Source organism: Sus scrofa, chromosome 1 (assembly GCF_054392235.1).
Source record: "Sus scrofa isolate SSC_HxYL_T2T_F1_AM1 chromosome 1, Sscrofa_HxYL_maternal_Yorkshire_Landrace_v2.0, whole genome shotgun sequence".
Classification (NCBI taxonomy): domain Eukaryota; kingdom Metazoa; phylum Chordata; class Mammalia; order Artiodactyla; family Suidae; genus Sus; species Sus scrofa.
Genome location: NC_139383.1, coordinates 457,495 through 475,606, shown reverse-complemented (window position 1 = coordinate 475,606; position 18,112 = coordinate 457,495). Strand labels below are relative to the sequence as shown.

The following is an 18,112-nucleotide window of genomic DNA, read 5'->3' as shown; positions in this document are numbered from 1 at the left end:
CCCACTCTACTTCCGACGGCTCAGTGCAGCGAGGGGTGAGCTTAACCTGCGGGAGGTGTCACTGCTTCGTGCTTGTTTCCAAGCCCACCGTCACTGGCCGACCCTGTGGTCAGCGGCGCGCAGGACGTCGGGGGTCAGTTTTCCCAAGTGAACACATCTGGGAGGGCTGCTCACCCAGGCGTGATTCCAGTTGGGCCCCCAGCGGCCGGTTATAAGCGGATGAGGCGCATCTAGGGTTTACACACAGTGTAGACGGCGAATGGATTCCGGATTAACGAGAGGTCCAAGGAGGCACAGCTAATGAGGGATGGAGCTGGAGCGGGCGGAACCCTTGTAAGTGAATATCCGGTGTTGTAGCCACAAAAACAGACAGCTTTTCATTTAATTAACGAAAAATCTTTGGTCTGAGCTCACCCACCTAGGACTGCGGACGGTGTGGAAAGTGGATATTCTGGAATCAGCTAGAGGTCCTACCTTCCTTCTCTCTCGGCCTCTCCGCTTTTTTTCCTCTCGCTGTCAAATGTTGTTGATCGCAACTAAACCCTGTCTCCGAAGTGAGGCCCAAGGGCGAGCTGCCAGCCGTGGTGTCAGCATCTTCAGATGTGCGTTCACACCACGGGCTACTGGTCAGCCCGGCGCTGCCTACGTGGACCCGCGCGGTCCAGACCGTCATGAAGTCCCGGCACGGCCACGTTTCCCCTCCTTGCCTTATGTGTGGGGATTTGTGCTGAGCTCGGAAAGTAGCCGTGCTTTGTTCCAGCAGGAGTCAGACAGGTCAGTCCCTGTGAGGTGGAGATAAAGCCTCTGCCTCAAACAGAGCAGCCCCGGCAGGCAGGGCAAATCTGAGCGCGGGGTTGCCGTCGGAACCAGGCCGGGGCGCTGCAGGAAGTGCCGCGACCCTCCTGGCTCGTGATCATTGCTAAAGCTCAGGAGTGGACGGCTGGCAATTATCATAGGAACCGACTCTTAGCCCCTTGTTACTCCTCTTCAGAAGGAACAGAAAAGAAACCATTCCACACCCAAATAAAAAAAGGGACTCAAACCTTGTCTCCTGAGGCAGGTACAGCAGTGCGAGGAGGCAGCCGGGCCACCCGCCGGGGGCACGGTGCACGGCAGGTCGTCAGAGGGGTCATAGCCTCCCTCCCTTCACACGGCCCGAGCCCCGTGTCTTTTTTTCTTTTTTTCTTTTTTTTGTCTTTTGTCTTTTTAGGGCCACACCTGTGGCATACGGAAGTTCCCAGGCTGGGGGTCAAACGGGAGCTGCTGAGCTGCCGCTGCTGACCTACACCACAGCAGAGCAACGCGGGATCCAGATCCACGCTGTGTCTGCCACCTACACCACAGCTCACAGGAACGCTGGATCCTTAACCCACTTAGCTGGGCCAGGGATTGAACCTGCGTCCTCACGGATGCTGGTCAGATTCGTTTCTGCTGAGCCGCAATGGGAACTCCTGCTCTGTGTTACTTTAACCTCTAAATCCAGCTCGCTGGTGAAGACACTGGGCAGTTCCTGAGATGAGATCAAAGGGGAAAACCAGAAAAACCCACTCTGGAGCGAGAAGGTGGAGCTGTGTGTGCCTGCTCGCCCGGGAGCAAAATTTTGTGTTCCGACCTCTGCGCAGGCCCGGGGGATGGCCTGGCCCAGGGACCGGAGAGGATGGGGGGCCGGCAGTGCATGTACTGTGTCCCCACGTGGACTCCTGGCTTCTCAGGCCGCCCCGCGTTCCGGGCAGGATGGGCTTGTAAGGGCAGGGGGAATTCAACAGAGGCCTGGACGAGCAGGTTCTACGGAGCAGGTGCTCTGTGCCAGGCGAGCTAATCAGCAGACACTTGATCAGGTAACTTGGCGCTGGCGTCTTAGCCTCTCGGTGCCTGAGGCGGACACCCGTGTGAGGCTCCATCACCCTAGAGAGAGGGACAGTGGAGGGAAGCCAGTTTGGGTGCGGCCTCTGTGTGGCAAGTGACTAAACTTTCAGCCCAGAGGCGAGAGTCTACCCAGCCAGGCGGAGGGAGGATTCCTGAAGATTCTGGGGTCGAGTCTGACCCTTGATGGTCAAAGTCTCCCTGTCGCTTGGCCGGTAAGTGGCAGAGCGACAGCCCTGATACTCAGGCGCCTGCGCAGGGCTTTTACCTGAAACAGGTGCTGAGACAGGCAGGTGGCCTCACATGGAAGTCCCAGCCTCTGTCCTGGGTGGTGGCTGGAGGGAGGGCACGGTCACGGCCACGCGGCACGCTGCTGACGTGTTGGCTGCACGCTGCAGGGGTCGGAGAGGACGTCTTGCAGGCCGGGGGCTGCAGGACAGCGGGGGTGACTCTGAGAAACACAGGGTGTGTGTGTGTGTGTGAAGATCAGGGGCCCGGAGGGTGCCGGGGTGGCCGGTGAGGCGTGAGTGCATGTGCGTGGATGTCTGTGTTCTGCAAGTAAATGTCTTGGCAGTCAGACACGTCCACCCGTCTAGGAGGCCAACCCCCGAGAGATGCTTCGCTTTGTTTCTCGGGTTCGGCACCTTGGGCCTCGTGGCGGTGGAATACGTTTGCGCGTGTAGGTGTTCGGGGAATACGCAGACTTCTGTGCTTCTAAAATTCTCCTGATTTTCCCCAGCACTGGTTCTGATTCTGCCTTTGGAAGCCCAGGAAGGGCCTGGGCACAGAAGCGGCTGCTGAGTCTCCTTCGCAGACCTCGCCTGGCTGCTCCTCCAGGCCGGTCAGGACGTGCCACGTGTGGGATGTCTTTGAGTGTGTCTCCGATTTCTAGCCTCCTATGAAGTTCTAGGCTCAGCATCTTAAGGCCTCCTTTCTGTCCTCTTCATCCCACAGCCGTGGTGTCGGAAGACAGGGCAAACTCAGTATTCCTTGGTTTGAACTGAATTGCGTCCTTTCCTGGTTTAAGAAGAGAACGAACTTGGAATTTTAAAACTGAAAGTTTTGTTTTGTTAATTAAACACTGAACAAATGGTAAACTTTTTTTTTTTTTAATCGTTGGAATTCCCCAACAACCAAGATGAAAACAATGCCAACAAAATATTTTAAAGTCATTGATATTTTTATTTGTATAGATCCAGAACAGGACGATTTTGCTGTAAAGTCAAACAAGAATGTCCCAGTAAGTGGGGACACCTGAAACGATCCCCTTGCAATGACCTGGCACAAGTCGAATACAATTTCTAGAGTTTCCCCTACACCCTTCTAGGGTTTGCTACCAGCTTGATAGCTGTCATCGAAACCATTGCCCCAGCTAGAAAGGGACATGGGCAGATGGACACTGAACCCTCCGCACACCACTGGGAGGCTCATACGCACAAACCACGAGAGCAAACACTGTATGCAAAGGTTTGCTGTTGTGTCCTAGTGTCTCTGAATCCACTGACTTTTGCATGATTTGGGTGTGGGAGCTCCGTCCAATATTTTAAGACAGAATGTGTTTGGACACTGAGGTCGTCATGTTTGGTTAAAAATGGAATCATCTCAGGAGTTCCCGTTGTGGCTCAGAGGCTAACGAATCCGACTAGGAACCATGAAGTTGTGGGTTTGATCCCTGGCCTCGCTCCGTGGGTTAAGGATCTGGCATTGCCGTGAGCTGTGTGATCCTGCGTTGCTGTGGCTGTGGTGTAGACCGGCAGCTACAGCTCTGATTAGACCCCTAGCCTGGGAACCTCCATATGCTGCGGGTGAGCTCTCTCAGAGGAGAGCTTCTCGTTTCATGGGCCGCAGCCCCCAGCTCGAACTTTGGGCTGCAATGTCTAAATTACGGCCCCGAGGAAAACTCCCTCTCCTGGGGAGGGGGCCTGACGTCCCTCCTGCCTGGACAGGCTGCCACCCAGGGCCGTGGGACGCGCCCCACGGACTGCGGTTCCCGCGGGTCTGGCTGCGCAGCTGCTGTGGCTGGGGAGGGTGGGGACAGTTTGAGGGCAATTCATCGCGCTTAGCGCTTGACAATGGGTCGTCCTGTTAGGTCGACGTCCTGTGATGAGCCTTTCACAGCTAAGGAGCGTTGAGCATTTCGCTGCAAACACTACGTTTACGTCAGTCGTGCCTCAACTGACACAAAACAAAACGTGTCCACCTTGCTCCTCTCTCAGCCGGTGATGGTTGTGGAACCAGCCTAACCTAAAGCTCAAGCGGGATTCAAATCCCAAGGCTGTCACCCTGTCTCGGTTATGCGGTGACAAGCTAAGTAAGTGTCCCTCTGAGGCCTGGCATGAGAACTGAGCTTGGAAATTTGTACGGAGCGTGCAGCCGGGCATCTGGTGAGCTGGGCACAGTGGAGGAGGCTCATGGCGGTTTTCACAGACGATGCCGCTGCCTTCGTGGTTTCCAGGTCGCCCATGACAGCCGTCGGGGTGGCCGGTGCGTCAGGGCTGCAGCCTGAGGGAGCCACGCCCACCCGCGCAGGCTGGTGTCCAGGGTCCAGGCGTCTTCTAGGACAGTGGCCCTGCGGGAAGGAGCTCACAGCCCCATGTGCAGACGGGGAGCAAGGCTCGGAGGACTCAGGCCCAAGAGCAAGCACCCCACTCGGGTGGTGGGGCGGCAGGTCCGAGGGAGGGGGCCCCACTGCCACACAGAGCAGCAGCCAGGCGGCGGGCAGGCCCTCCTGGCACTGGGTACGCAGGCCCACAGGACCATGATGCAGCGAGAGGTGGTGGGGAGGCGGGGGAGGCTGGGACCGGGCCCAGGAAGTTTACTTTACAGCTAGGGTTTCCGCATTTGTTTAATCTGTTACTAAGGGTCACTGGCCAGGCTGCAGCTCCCTCCAGAGGGGCCCGTTCCCAGGACGGTGCCTGGGAAGGAGGAAGAAGGCACTTTCCAAAGACTCAGCAAAAAGGAAGAGCCGCTGACACGCGGCCTCATTGTGCTCCCAGGACATGGCCGTCCTCCCTGCAAGGGTCAGGGGTCAGGGGTCAGGGGTCAGGAAATGATCGGCCCTGGTGGTTCTGCTCAGGTGGCCCTGTCACAGGCCTGGGCCTGCAGTGCCCCAGGAGCAGCCCCGGCAGTGTCCCCACCACCTGCTGCAGCCACTTTTTGGCTCAGGTTTGACAGCTGGTTCACTGGGGTGGGGCTGGGGCTGGGGCTGTCGTTTATCCAGAATGAGGGGCTTTGGTTGTACCGTTAGTTGGAAGAGTCAGTTTAAGCTCTACGGAAACTTTGAGACACGTCATGTAACGTTTTAATTTCTCTGGAAGCAAAATGCTGATTTTCAGATTTTTCAGGGAGGGTCAGCCTTCGTCCTTGGCTTCTCCTGCACAGCCCTGCAGCCGTGGCTTGGCCGGGACCCAGCCTCGCGCTCTCAGGTGGACAGAGGGCTTGGGCCCCGGGAACAGCCAGAGCTGAGAGCCCGCTCACGCGCCTGGTCCACACCTGATTGGACAGTTCGTTTTGCACGATTTCTTTTGAAAGGTTATTCAAAAACATTCCTGTTAGCTTCCACAGAAACCATTCTTTTTTCCTTTTTATACTCATCTAGCAATGTTTTGTGTAGTTTGTTAATTAAGAAAATATTTAACGCCTCCTAAGTGTCCGACACGTAATGACTAGCTTATGTAGTTACAACAGGTACAGACTTGTCTGGGGACAAACAAGCACACATGCCTCTTGTTGAGCACAGCTCTACTGGGGACTGGCACGCATGGGCACCGGAGGGATGGCCACACCATGGGAGGGTGCGGGCCTGCCACCCGTGATGCTGCACCTCACGGAGGGACTGGAGAGAACATCACCACCACCACCACCACCACCACCACCACCACCACCATCACCACCATCATTACTGCCAGCATCACCACGACCACCACCACCACCACCACCGCCACCGCCACCGCCACCGCCGCCACCGCCACCACCACCACCGCCACCATTACTGCCACCACCACCACCACCACCACCATCGCCACCGCCACCACCACGACCACCACCACCACCACCACCATCATTACTGCCAGCATCACCACGACCACCACCACCACCACCACCACCACCGCCACCGCCACCGCCACCGCCGCCACCACCACCACCGCCACCATTACTGCCACCACCACCACCACCACCATCACCACCACCACCACCACCACCACCACCACCACACCCACAACCACCATCACCACCACCATCACCACCACCACCACCACCACCACCACCACCATCACCACCACCACCACACCCACAACCACCATCACCACCACCATCACCACCACCACCACCACCACCACCATCACCACCACCACCACACCCACAACCACCATCACCACCACCATCACCACCACCACCACCACCACCACCACCACCATCACCACCACCATCACCACCACCACCACACCCACAACCACCATCACCACCACCATCACCACCACCACCACCACCACCACCACAATCACCACCATCACCACTGCCACCACCACCACCACCATCACCACCATAATCACCACCACCACCAGTACCACCACCACCACCATTACTGCCACCACCACCACCATCACCACCACCACCACCACCACCATCACCACCACCACCACCACCACCACCATCACCACCACCACCATCAACGTCTTGAGCATTTATGTTAGGTTCCCAGGGGAACACATTCCATGAAGTAGAACTTGATATTACATATGAGAAAGGCCACCCTGTAACAGAGCGGGGAGGCACACCCAGAGCTCTCTGATTCCAACACCTGGATCTCAGCTGCTGGTTCTGCAGCCCAAATCCAGTGCCAGGAGCCACCACCAGGCTCTCTAGCTGCCCAGGCCCCGGTGGAAGCACCTCGTGCAGTGGAGGAGATGTATATGCGTCTTGTCTCTACTTTCCCAGTGTGCAGTGCTGGGGGAGCGTGCCTTGCCCCTGTGGCATCTGCATAGGGCATTTCCTGCAGTCACCAAGCTGGCACAGTCAGCAGGGGCACCCTCTCTGTCTCATCTGTCCAACCGAGGACCTGAGACCTGAGTCCAGCCTGAGAGACCTGCTACCCTGCCTGGCTCCCCAAATCAGGGTCCCGCTCCTTGCAGCCTGCGGTGGCTGTCGCCAGGAATTTGGTGAGAGACGACAGGTCACTCACGCTTTGCTGTCACTGCCCTCCAGACACTGACGGTTCCTGCTAATAGGTTACTTTTAGTGCCATCTGAGTCTGCACGAGCCTCTCCCGGCAGAAGCACGCAGGCCACGAATACCAGTCCCCAGACTGCCACCCCCCTCCCCCGGCCTTGACTTCTCCCTGCCTTCATGCACATACGTGCAAACTCTCACACGCATACACATGCACACCTCTGCTCCAGGACAGCTCTCCTGAAGGGAATGCAGCTCATTTTAGGTCCTTCTACCCTTAAACCTACACTCAATTTCAGGTAAATTGTAGGTATGAAACAGATCATCATTCATTTTATTGACTAAAATAACGCAACTATCATCAATAGGCATTTACACAGTCAGATGTTCAAATGAGCATCTTTTAAATACTGGTTTTGGAAAGTCATTTTCTTGGTCCCATGACCGCCATGGCACTTTCACAGCTCCCTTGTGCATGCAGCCAGGTGGCCCAGGAGCTGAGTAGGGTGGCAGGTGCTCCGAACGCATCGGCTGGCTCTCTCTGCCTCTGCCCTGGGCGGCTTCTCCCCACAGCCAGAATCAGTGACAGACACAACCTGCTTCTGGCACTTTATTGCCTGAAGTCAGAGTTGCTCTGAGGACCTGATCTCTAAGCTGCAGGGGCCCATCAGGAGCAGGCCTGTCTCGCGTCACCTACCCCAGAAATAGGGTCCTGTCCCCTGCCAGGGCCCATGTGGCTCTTCCAGAGACATGCCTTGGCATGTTGGTTCCCAGAGTGGTCACACCTGTGCCTGTTCTCCTTGGCTGAAGGAATTAAGGAAGATGCCACAGGTGCCTGAGGGCTGGGAGGACGTGGCGCTGGAGCCCCGAGGGAGGAGTCAGGGTTTCTGGGACCAGCAAGTGGCCTGCGGGACCTGGTCCTCTACCACAGGTCCATGATGCCACCTCACAGGGACAGTGCCCAGGGTCTGCGGACAGCTCGACAGGGTCACCTGTAGGCTGTGTCCCTCTCCTGGCAGCTCATGGGGCTTCGGGCAGGATTCTGGTCCTCGAGAGTCTCAGACTCTTGCCGGTTTGGGGCTGGAGGCCGCCTTCAACTCCTTGCCCTGTGGGCCTCTCCATCTTGGCTTCTTCCTTAAAACCAACAAAGAGGCGGAGGTCTCTGCAAGTTAGAGGCTATGGCTTCACGCTGTGTAACCAGACAAGTGACACTCTGCTGGCTGGCTGGAGCCCCTGACCCGACCAGGAAGGCACATCCTGTCCTGCTGGTTGGAAACGACTTGGAGGTGAGCCACATTCGGGAGAGAACACTGGGCGGGCCTCTGGGGGCATCTGTTGGCCCCGCTGCACAGGCATCGTGGGTAGAATTAAAGAACCCAGCCTCATGATGCATTTTTAGGAAGTGGCAGGAGGTGAGGCAGGGTGTTCATGGAGGGTGGCTGCCCCGGTGCCAGTGACTGGCAGTGGGTCCCTGGTTCCCGTGGGTTTGTTGGGAGAAACCTCACTCACTCCTGCTGCACAACGGCCGGTGGGGAGTGTGCAGCGGCCCCGCCAGCCCCTCGCGGCGTCGGGGTGGGCTTGTGGCATCGGGGCCACGTTCTGAAACATGACTTAAGCTCATTCCCCTGGGTCCCAAACCATGGCCACTTGTCCAGATCCCCCCACCTCCACCCCTGGAACCGTGTGCGTTACAGGCACCTTTGTGCGGCCAGTTGCCAGCGTCACAACCCGGTGTCCCATGTTGATGATTGACAGTGTTTACTAATGATGGTTAAAGAGGAAACGTGGACTGGAAAATCCCAGGGCTCCGCCAGTTCCCGTCCCACAGGCTTCCTCACTGTGTCTGGGCAAACCGGACAGTTAATAAATAATGTTGCCAATGAGTGGTCCTCAGTGTCCAATTTACCAGCCCCATGGACCGTGGTTGTGAGTGACTCTGTGGTCACTTATCTGTAGGAGGAGGAAGCTGTCCCCACAAGAGGCTCTTCTGTTCACACGTCTTGCTGGTGGAAGAGGTTAGGGAGGAGGGGGCCGCACCGTAGGGCAGTTCAGGTGGAGGTGGGCCTGCGGGACGGGAGGTCGGGTGGAGTCACCACAGCCACACACTGTGATGCTCCTGCTGCCCCCCCTACTCCGCCCTCCGCCCCCGTCTTCTCCACAACATCCCTGGTCCTGCTATGTCCTCCCCTCTCCGTGCAGCATGGGTGATGGGGGGAGGGGCGGGGTGCTGATCCCCCTCCCCCGCAGTGCAGCATGGGTGATGGGGGAGGGGGCGGGGTGCTGATCACCCCCCACAGTGCAGCATGGGTGATGGGGGAGGGGGCGGGGTGCTGATCACCCCCCGCAGTGCAGCATGGGTGATGGGGGAGGGGGCGGGGTGCTGATCACCCCCCGCAGTGCAGCATGGGTGATGGGGGAGGGGCGGGGGTACTGATGCTCCCCTCTTGGCAGATCGTGGGTGATGGGTGGGAGGCACTGTCCCCCCCACCCCCGCAGTGCAGCATGGGTGATGGGGCAGGGGCGGGGGTACTGATGCTCCCCTCTTGGCAGATCGTGGGTGATGGGTGGGAGGCACTGTCCCCCCCACCCCCGAGCATGTTGTGCCGGAGGAGGAGGGCAGCTGGTAAGCCTCCCTGGTCACAGCTGTGGACTCAGTTTGGAGAAGATACAGGGTGAAGAGGGTGAAATCCTATTTGAGGGGTGGTTCTTGAGAGCTGGTGTTAGTGTGGTTCAAGGGATGGGGTGACAATGACTGAGGGGACCAGGGAATTGCTGAGGGGCTCGGACGCAGAGCCAGGAGGTGGATGGTCAGCGGTGAGGACAACGGTCAGCGGTGGGGACGATGGTCAGCAGTGGGGATGATGGTCAGTGGTGGGGACGATGGTCAGCAGTGGGGACGATGGTCAGCGGTGGGGATGATGGTCAGTGGTGGGGACGATGGTCAGCAGTGGGGACGATGGTCAGCAGTGAGGACGATGGTCAGCAGTGAGGACGATGGTCAGCGGTAGGGACGATGGTCAGTAGGGACAATGGTCAGCGGTGGGGACGATGGTCAGCAGTGGGGACAATACTCAGTGGTGGGGACAATGGTCCGTAGTGGCTGGTGTCTTGAGGCTCATGGAAGAGCGCACTTTTTTCCAACCCGCCCAAGGGGCATTCGTGGTTGACTCTGAGCCCCATTCTTACTCAGCAGGCAGGCGAAGGAACTGGGATTGGAGCCTGGGCTCCCTCCGTGACCTGGTGCTTCCTGTCGCCAGATGATGTTGGATCGCCAGTGTCCTCAGACCTGCGTGTCCTCCCCCCTGAAATCAGGACCGTGATGCCTGGTCTCAGCAGGGACCCTGACTCTGGATGGGGCTGGTGATCACAGGGTGGGGAGAACCCAGACTTGGACCCCTGCTCAGTTTTCGGGACCCCTTTCTGCGGTCCCAGGGGCGTCGCTGTCTAGTCCCTCAGACACCCGCGGGGATTAGGAACCGCATTCCCCGGGCACCTGCTGTGTGCGCAGCGCGTCAGCTGTCGGAACTTTGAGAGCCTATCCCCGACCTCTGGGGCCCTGCCGGCAGGCCCGTCCCCCCAGGTGGCGCCCTGCTCTCTCACGGAGGCTGCAGCTGATTTCGGAGACACTCAGCTCATCAGGGAGTAAATTTTAAAACAGTGTAACTCACACAGTTTGTAGATGAATTTAGTACTTCGTGCATGAAAACGGGAGAGGTAGAGTTGGGGTGACATTTTTGTGGAGCAGAACGGGTGGCCCTCTCCTCATGGGTGACCCCTGCCTGCTGGCCTTGGCCTGTGCCGTAGCGTCGAACCAGCTCCTGGAACCCTGTGTGGACGTGTCTTGTGCCAGGTGGGGACGAGGTGCCGAGGACCCTGCCCCCAGCACGGAATATCTGCACACAGACCACACACTCCAGAGGGCCCTTTCTCCAAAATGCTCCACGATGAACCTCGAGCGGGTGCGGGCTTGGAAGGTTCCAGTGCTCAGGCGGACAGCTGTGTCCTCCGGCCTTGGCGACACCTGGCTCTTCTGAGGCCATCTGGTGGCAGGAGCACGGGTGCTCCTTGGAACGAGGCCTGGTTTGCAGGGTCGGGCGGGGGTAGGGCACGAGGGTGGCAGAGCCCAGGGAAGGGATCCAGGGTCAGTGCCCAGCCTGCTCCCACTCTGGCCTCCGGCTGATCCTCTTGGGTTTTGTCTACTTTGACCAAAATGAAGTCCCCCTAACCCCCCGTCTTGCATGTAACTGGGTTTGCAGGCAGGGGACAGAGCAGCCCGGTGGGGGCGGCAGAGGCAGTGACACCGCCTGCCACCTCGGGCCTGTGCCGGGCCATCTGGGCCAGGCCATGTGGCTCGGGAGCCCTGCTTAACCGGCTTCGGGCTGAACCGTCCCCGCCGCAGGTCTGCAGGCCGGGAAGGGTCTCCCGCACACTGAGCTCTGGACCGAGAGGCAGGGGCCCGCTGTGTCAGCCCAGCCCATGGATGCTGCGGGGGCCGAGCTCACTGAGGCCGGGCTGCTTCAGCCCGCAGAGCCTGCGGCCGGCTCTCTCCCCGGGAAGCAGGGGTACCGCCAGCCGGGCTGCTGGCTGGCCTTCCCCTCTGCCCTGTTTCTCTGCTTCGGGGCACGCTGGACTCAAAGCGCCCATGGGCCTGAGCGGGGAGGGTCCGCTCCGGGTCTTTCTCTGCCTGACAAACAGTGACCTTGCTCCAGGACCAGCCACAAGCCCGGTCCCGACGTGTGGCTGGGGTGGATGGCGACCAGGCCCGTGGGGAGAGGGCCGGGTGGGCAGGGCCGTTTCCTTCTGCCCGTCTGGTAATCAGGCTCGGCCTGCGAGCAAAGGGCTGACAATCCGTGCGGTGTTTGTGTTGGCACAGCGTTTTATGGGCGCTGTTCTTCACACTCAGGGCCAAGCCCTGCTGCAAGGGCCGCACGGCCTCCCCGTGCCACGGACCCGAGGGGAAGGGAAGTCTCATTTCCGCACCGGAGAGAAGTCCTTTGTCCGCACGGCAGCCGGTGACCCGAAGGCGGCCTCTGGAAATGGCATCATCGTCACGTTACAGATGCCGCGCAGCTCAGAGAACCGCTGCGTGGACTGTGAAATCAGACGGAAGAGAGGTGCTGCCGCAGGGACCACCGCGATGCACTTCGGGTGGTCTGAGCCCCGGAAACAGTGCTGTCAGAGCCACCTTCTCCTGGTTCCTGCAGCGAGACAGGCGGGAACAGAGCGTATCCATGGCTACCACGCCCCCAGGCGCGCAGCCCATGTTGCTGCCGCAGGAAAGTATCTGGAAGCGGTGGTTCGGCGTCAAAGCCAGGAGGAGCGCGGGGCAGCTTCAGCGCCGGCTGGGGGGCGTCGCATCATTGGTTGGTACAGAACGGTTTTCTCTGATGAACACTGCCCATCAACGCTGGGGGCATGAGATGCAGGGACTAGGTCAGGGGGCTGGCTGGACCTTGGACCCCATGCAGGCCAGGCAGAGGGTGGCTGCTGCACACCCTGAATGCCGGGGCTGGACACAGGACTGCTGCAGGCACCACCCCCTCAGGCCCTCCCCCAGGCGCAAATCTGCCCAGCGACAGGGCTAGATGTGTTTATGGGGCAGGAAGGGGACAGGATGTGAGGCTTCCCAAGTGACGGGGCTGCTCCAGAGCAGAGGCCAGCCAGGTGGCCGCCTCCCAGACCCCAGGCCCTCCCCCGCCCAGAAAAGCCAGTCCACTTTGGCCGACCCCACCTGCTCTGCACGCCTGCTTCTGTGCAAACACTGGAGGAAGCCGAATGTGTTTTGAAAGTCTGGTTTGAGCTTTAAAAGCCAAGCAGCGCTGCCCCTTGGAGCTGGTCCTTCAGGGGCCGTCAAGCTCACTGTGCTGGGCCGTGCGCTCCCCGGAGAGGCGGGAGCACTGGGCCTCTCAGGCCCGCAGCCCCGGGGCCTGCCCGGTCCGCCCGCCCCCTTCTCTGGAGCCATAGCAGCACCTGGCCTGCAGACAGGTAAGGTGACCTGGTGGCAGAGGGACAGGCTAAGGGAATCGAACGCCTCCCTCTGCAAAACCAAGGGGGCTCCCGCCAGGCTTTAGCCTGCAGTGGCTCGGAGCGGGCAGCCTCCAGGAGCCCGTGTGGCGACGCAGGGACTTCCACGTGGGGCGAGCAGGGACCCACGTCACCAGGAGGTAACAGCCCTAAGGGGAACATGCCCCTCGAGGCTGACACCGGGGCTCGCAGCCCTCTGACCGTCCCCACGTGGCAGAGGTGGGGTGCGGCCCCAGGTGACCCTCCTCGCAGGGAAGAGGACCCTGACTGGGGCTCGGCCAGGAGGAGAGCGCGGCCTGGCGAGGACTGCTTCCAAGCGCCCAAGACACTCAGGGAGGCCTCCCTCTGCTCCTCAGGTGGCCGCTCCCAAGCCCGCCTTGAAGCTGCTTCCTTATTTGCTAAAAATCCTCTGGTGCCTGACCCACCGCCCCTGCGCCCCCAGACCGTGTACTCAGGAACTGAGGCTCCTCCGCTCGCCCCGAGAGGCGGCCCTGAGTTTGGGGCTGTTCTTGCAACTCCGGTCAGTGCCCCCACTGCTCCCGCCCGGGTCCTGAGCTGGTCCATGTCTGCAGGCCGGGGGAAAAGGCTGCCCAGCACCACCGTCCAGATCACACAGGTGTGGACGCGGCGGGACTCCACAGCCTTTCTGAGTGACAAAGCCATGAGCCATGTCAGCGTGCGGGAGGCACCTCCTGGCTCCCCACTCCCGCCACTCTCAGCAGGAGGTGCTGGCCCAGGACGCAGGCTCTGCCCTCTGCCCTCGTGTGCGGAGGCTCCGCCGGGTCCCTGCGCCCTCGCCCCGGCTGAGCCGCTCCCCTGCTCTGGGGCCAGACCCTCGGAACATGATGGTGAAGCTCCGTCTGCAGGCCCTGGGGCCCAGGTCCCAGCAGCCACTCCTGCCTCCCGCCTCACAGGACAGGACGGGCACTGCCCCCGCAGGCCCTGTGCGCCTCCGGCTCCGTCTGTGCAGAGGGGTGGGCCCTTGGGAGGGGGGAGCGTTGGTGTGCGACCTGCCTGGATGCACCCAGCAGACTGGTCGCAGGATGGCTCCACGGTGTCCGGTGGTCAAACCTGAGGCTGGGGCGCTGCAGGCCAGCAGGTAGCACCCGGGGCCCCTTCTGTAGATGGGAAGAACGAGTCGCGGGTTCGTGTGCTGCAGAAGCGCGTGGTGGGCAGAGCGTGGGCAGGACTGCAGGCTGGGCTATGGGACCTCGGAGCCGGAGCCCCTGCGGTGTGCCCAGCCCCTGGTCCTGGGATGCAGGGCAGGACTATGAGCCCTGGATGCCAGAGGGTCTCTTCAGGCCGCGGCTGAGGGCCCCACATGGCCAGCAGGCTCTCCCTACGTGGAGAAGGGCACTGGGTGGAGTAGCGGAGCCTGAGCAGGTGGCGGCCTAGCGCCAGGGCCCAGTGTCGCATCTAGACTGCCTCCCGGCCCCAACTGCACTGGGGAGACGGCAGGTGGAAAGGGGACTGCGGGGGGTGGGATGGGGGCACCCGGGCTGCACAGCAGGGGTGCTGCGGCCACGGGGACAGCAAGCTGAAACTCCTCCGGGGCAAGAGCGCTGCTTCCAGCTTTGGTCGCCTGGAATAATCTTCCAAATTCCAGGCCTGTCCGAAGAGGCCCCCGGTGGGTGCCGCACGTCCAGTGTCCTCGGAGGAGCGTCCCTCGGTGTCGGGATTTCTGTCATTTCTGCCCCGTGGAGACCTGGGGTGGCAGGGAGACACGTGTCTGGCTTGGCCTTGCTCTGCAGCCCTGCCGCCGGCTAATCCTCAGGGAGGCTCCAGAGTGGCTTTTGTTCAGCCTTCGCCCTTGTCAAATCGCTGAGCCAGAGGCCTTGGCCGAGCTGAGGAAAAGGCAGGCCGGGCAGGGACCACAGACCCCCGGGCTCTGGGCTGTGGCTAAAGACGAGGCCTTGACTGGAAAGCTCACCCGTGTGCCCGAGTCCCGCTCGACGCCTTTCCAGCACGTCTGCTGAGCGAGGGCAGTGGCCAGGTCACCAGCCAGGTGCCTTCCGAGCCCAGGGTGAACCGGGAGCCCGTCCCCGGGAGCTGAGCTGCCCAGACTGGGCGTGAGGTTGGACAGCCTTGAGCCCTGGCCGCACTTGGGGACTGTGTGGCCACTGCACCGCCACTCTCCCAGCAGAGAACCGTCCGGCGTGGCCCTGGAAGACGTCATGGCCAGAGGGCTGAGCTGCACATCCAGCCCCTGCCCCTCTGGGCCCCTCGAGCTGCAGTTGCTACATCAGAGCAGGAGCAGGAGGAGCCGTTGGGTAAACTGAGGCCCAGGACCTGGAGTTTCAAGGCCACAGAAGCGCAGGCTCTGACCTCCAGACAGGCGTGCACGTCACGTCCGCCCCGCTACCGGCCAGCGAAATGGCCTTCAGTTATGGCCACGCTGAGATGCGGCTTCAAATGAGCAGTGTGGTCACCTCGCCAGAGCTCCCGTGGGCTTTCTCTGCCGTGGGTTCCCGAGGTCAGGGCTCCTCTGGCTCCTCGGGACCAGAACGTCCCAGACCCGTCAGCAGCTCCTGAGGCCCCGCACATGCTCGGCTGCCCCTTTGTCCTGCGAGAAGCACGGAGACACGGCCTCCCTCAGAATCAGTCTTAACACCGGGCGTGCGACAGCTCGCGCTCCCTCGGCCCCTGCAGCCTGCACGGGCGTGAGGCTTTCCCTGGGCTGGTCACACCCACGGGAATGGCGGGTCTCACATCGACTGTCGCTGCCTTGTGCTTGGTCTTCTCTCCTTTCGTCCCCGCAATGATCCAGGGCCCCCTGATTTTATCAAAGTAGAGACTTCCTCCTGGAGGAGTGAGCCAAGTGTGGCCCCCTCGGCTGCAATAACAAAGCACCGGGGACCGAAGGGCCTTCAGAACCTCTCGTGACCCGAGGCTCAGGCCCGGGCGGGGCAGGGCCTCCACGTTCTGGGGCTGCAGCGGGGATTTCGGGCCTCCTTCCGCGCCTGGACGTGGCTTGGCAGGTGGCACGGTGACACCAGTTTGCACAGTAGGAGCGTCTGTGTCCAGATTCCCCTTTTATAGGGACACTGTCCTAATAAATTGAGCCCACCGGCCTCCGCCATGGCCTCCTCTTCGGTCATCACGTCTGAAGACCTTATCTCCAAAGAGGCCCATGTGGGGGCACGGAGGGCTGGGACCTCACCACTGAACTTGGGGGGTGTGATCAACCCTAACGCCAGGGTCCGAGTGGGCAGTGGCGGAGCCCGCATCCACTTCAGGCCCCTGAAGTGGCCGGGCTGTGTCTGACGGAGGGCAGCGGCCCCTCGCCTCAGCCTGGCCCCGAAGGGGTGCACGGGCCACCCCGGGTCGCTCTCCCTGGGGGCTGCCCACCCCCCGGGGGCCTAGTCACCGCCACCTGGAGGGCTGCCCGCCGTAACGCTCGGGCTCGGCTCTCACGTGGCCCGGCCACGGGGAGCAGGGCGGCTTTGCGGGAAAGGCAGCCAAACACCCAGCTGGAGATGTCTTTTCCAGACGCGTTGCCTGATTTGTTTTCCAAAGGAAAACCAAAAACAAGAGAGGGAGGCGGGGCTGGGACCCCGGAGGAAACAGGAAGAAGGTGGGGGCCCCCCCGGGCGTGACCCTGCAGGCCCGGCTCCTGTAAGGTGAGCAGTTGTTGGGAGAAGAAAGCAGGCGAGTCTGCAAATCACAGGCCGTGATGACACGAAGGGCCTCGTAAAGTCAGCGCCTGGGCCTCGGGAGGCACATGTGGGCGGGCAGGTGATTTACAGCCCGGAGGCCTCGCCAGCATGGCTTTCTCTGGGCCGGTCTTGGCATGAAGACGGCTGGGGGGGGCACGGGTCCCGGGATGGCACAGGGAGGGGTGCCTTGGGCTGCAGGGCTGGGGACTGGCTGGTGGGATGGCAGCTGGGGAGGGCGGCGAGTCGTGGCTTTCCCCCTCCGCTCGTCCTCCTGCTGAAAGGGTGCTGGCTGGAGACGAGACACGAAGGACAGCACCTGAAGGGCCTGCAGCCCACCCTCCCGTGAAAGGGGTCCTTCCTTTCAGGAGGCTGGAGAGCAGCGGCAGGACGTGCTCAGGGACAAAGAGCCGGGAGGAGGTCCGGGGGGCCGGAGGAGCTGACGGATTTCCCGGCAGCCCAGGTGAAAGGAGGGTGGCACGGGTTTCACTGCCTTTTGGAGGAAGGCAGGAGGCTTTGGAAGTAGCCCATCACCCCTGGGGCCTGCCTGGCACAGGAAGACATCTGCACACCCCGCTGTGGGGACGAGACTGTCGCACCCAGCATTGCCGGGCGACACAGAGGGAACCCACAGCTCTAAGAGAAAATCGTTTAGGAGAGCGATTCTGAAGTGAGCTCCTGCACGTCGCGGGGGGAGCCAGGTGCTCGGGCGCTCACGCAGGCTGGGGTGGGAGCTGGCGAGTCTAGGCTGGCGGCGCGACTGTGTCTTGAACGCACAGGGCGTTGTGGTTTCCCAGTCTCCCAAAACGCCTCCGAGGGCTGTTTCACAGAGTGTGCCAGGGATCTCTGTGCCCTTGGAGCCACTGCGCTAAGAAAGGAGTGTCCCGGAGCAGGAGACGCCAGGGCAGAGCGCCAGCCGCGCCGGGAAATTAGCGGCACTGACAAATTAAGCTGCGAGGGCAGTTGGACGGCGCTTGGCTTTCCGGTCATGTAACTGGCTTAGTCCAGCATTTACGCCGTTGGTGTTGCCCCTGGAATCTTGCACTTTTCTCAAAAATATGCCACGAACATCTCATGGGCCAGTGCGGGACCATCTACTCCAGGGCAAATGTACTGAAATTGAGAGGGAGCTAACAATGTTTAAAACTTTTTCAATTTGAAAGTGAAAAATTGAAAAATAATTTAACACTTTGGAGCTATAACATGCAATAAGATATTAGTTTCTAGTGTACAGAGTCATTTTCATTTAAAATTTTACATTAAATTTATTTATTTATTTTTTATTTTATTTATTTATTTTTTTTGTCTTTTTGCTATTTCTTTGGGCCGCTCCCTTGGCATATGGAGGTTCCCAGGCTAGGGGTCGAATCGGAGCTGTAGCCAGCGGCCTACGCCAGAGCCAC

At 60.5% G+C, this 18,112-nt stretch overlaps 1 protein-coding gene across 1 annotated transcript; it reads left to right on the top strand.

Annotated features, from left to right (window-relative positions):
• Positions 1-239: 239 nt before the first annotated feature.
• Positions 240-11,730, top strand: LOC146405847 (uncharacterized). The gene is made up of 4 exons (XM_084958563.1): positions 240-333; positions 2,818-6,552; positions 9,583-9,655; positions 11,432-11,730. Exons 2-4 carry the CDS (start codon positions 5,650-5,652, stop codon positions 11,728-11,730), a joined length of 1,275 nt encoding a protein of 424 aa, XP_084814689.1. The 5' UTR covers positions 240-333; positions 2,818-5,649.
• Positions 11,731-18,112: the final 6,382 nt, after the last annotated feature.

Coding starts and splice junctions, on each gene's coding strand:
- LOC146405847 (XM_084958563.1), top strand. CDS start 5,650: ATGGGAGGGTGCGGGCCTGCCACCCGTGATGCTGCACCTCACGGAGGG. Junction 6,553..9,582: donor TCAACGTCTTGAGCATTTAT/GTTAGGTTCCCA, acceptor CCCTCTTGGCAG/ATCGTGGGTGATGGGTGGGA. Junction 9,656..11,431: donor CCGGAGGAGGAGGGCAGCTG/GTAAGCCTCCCT, acceptor TCCCCGCCGCAG/GTCTGCAGGCCGGGAAGGGT.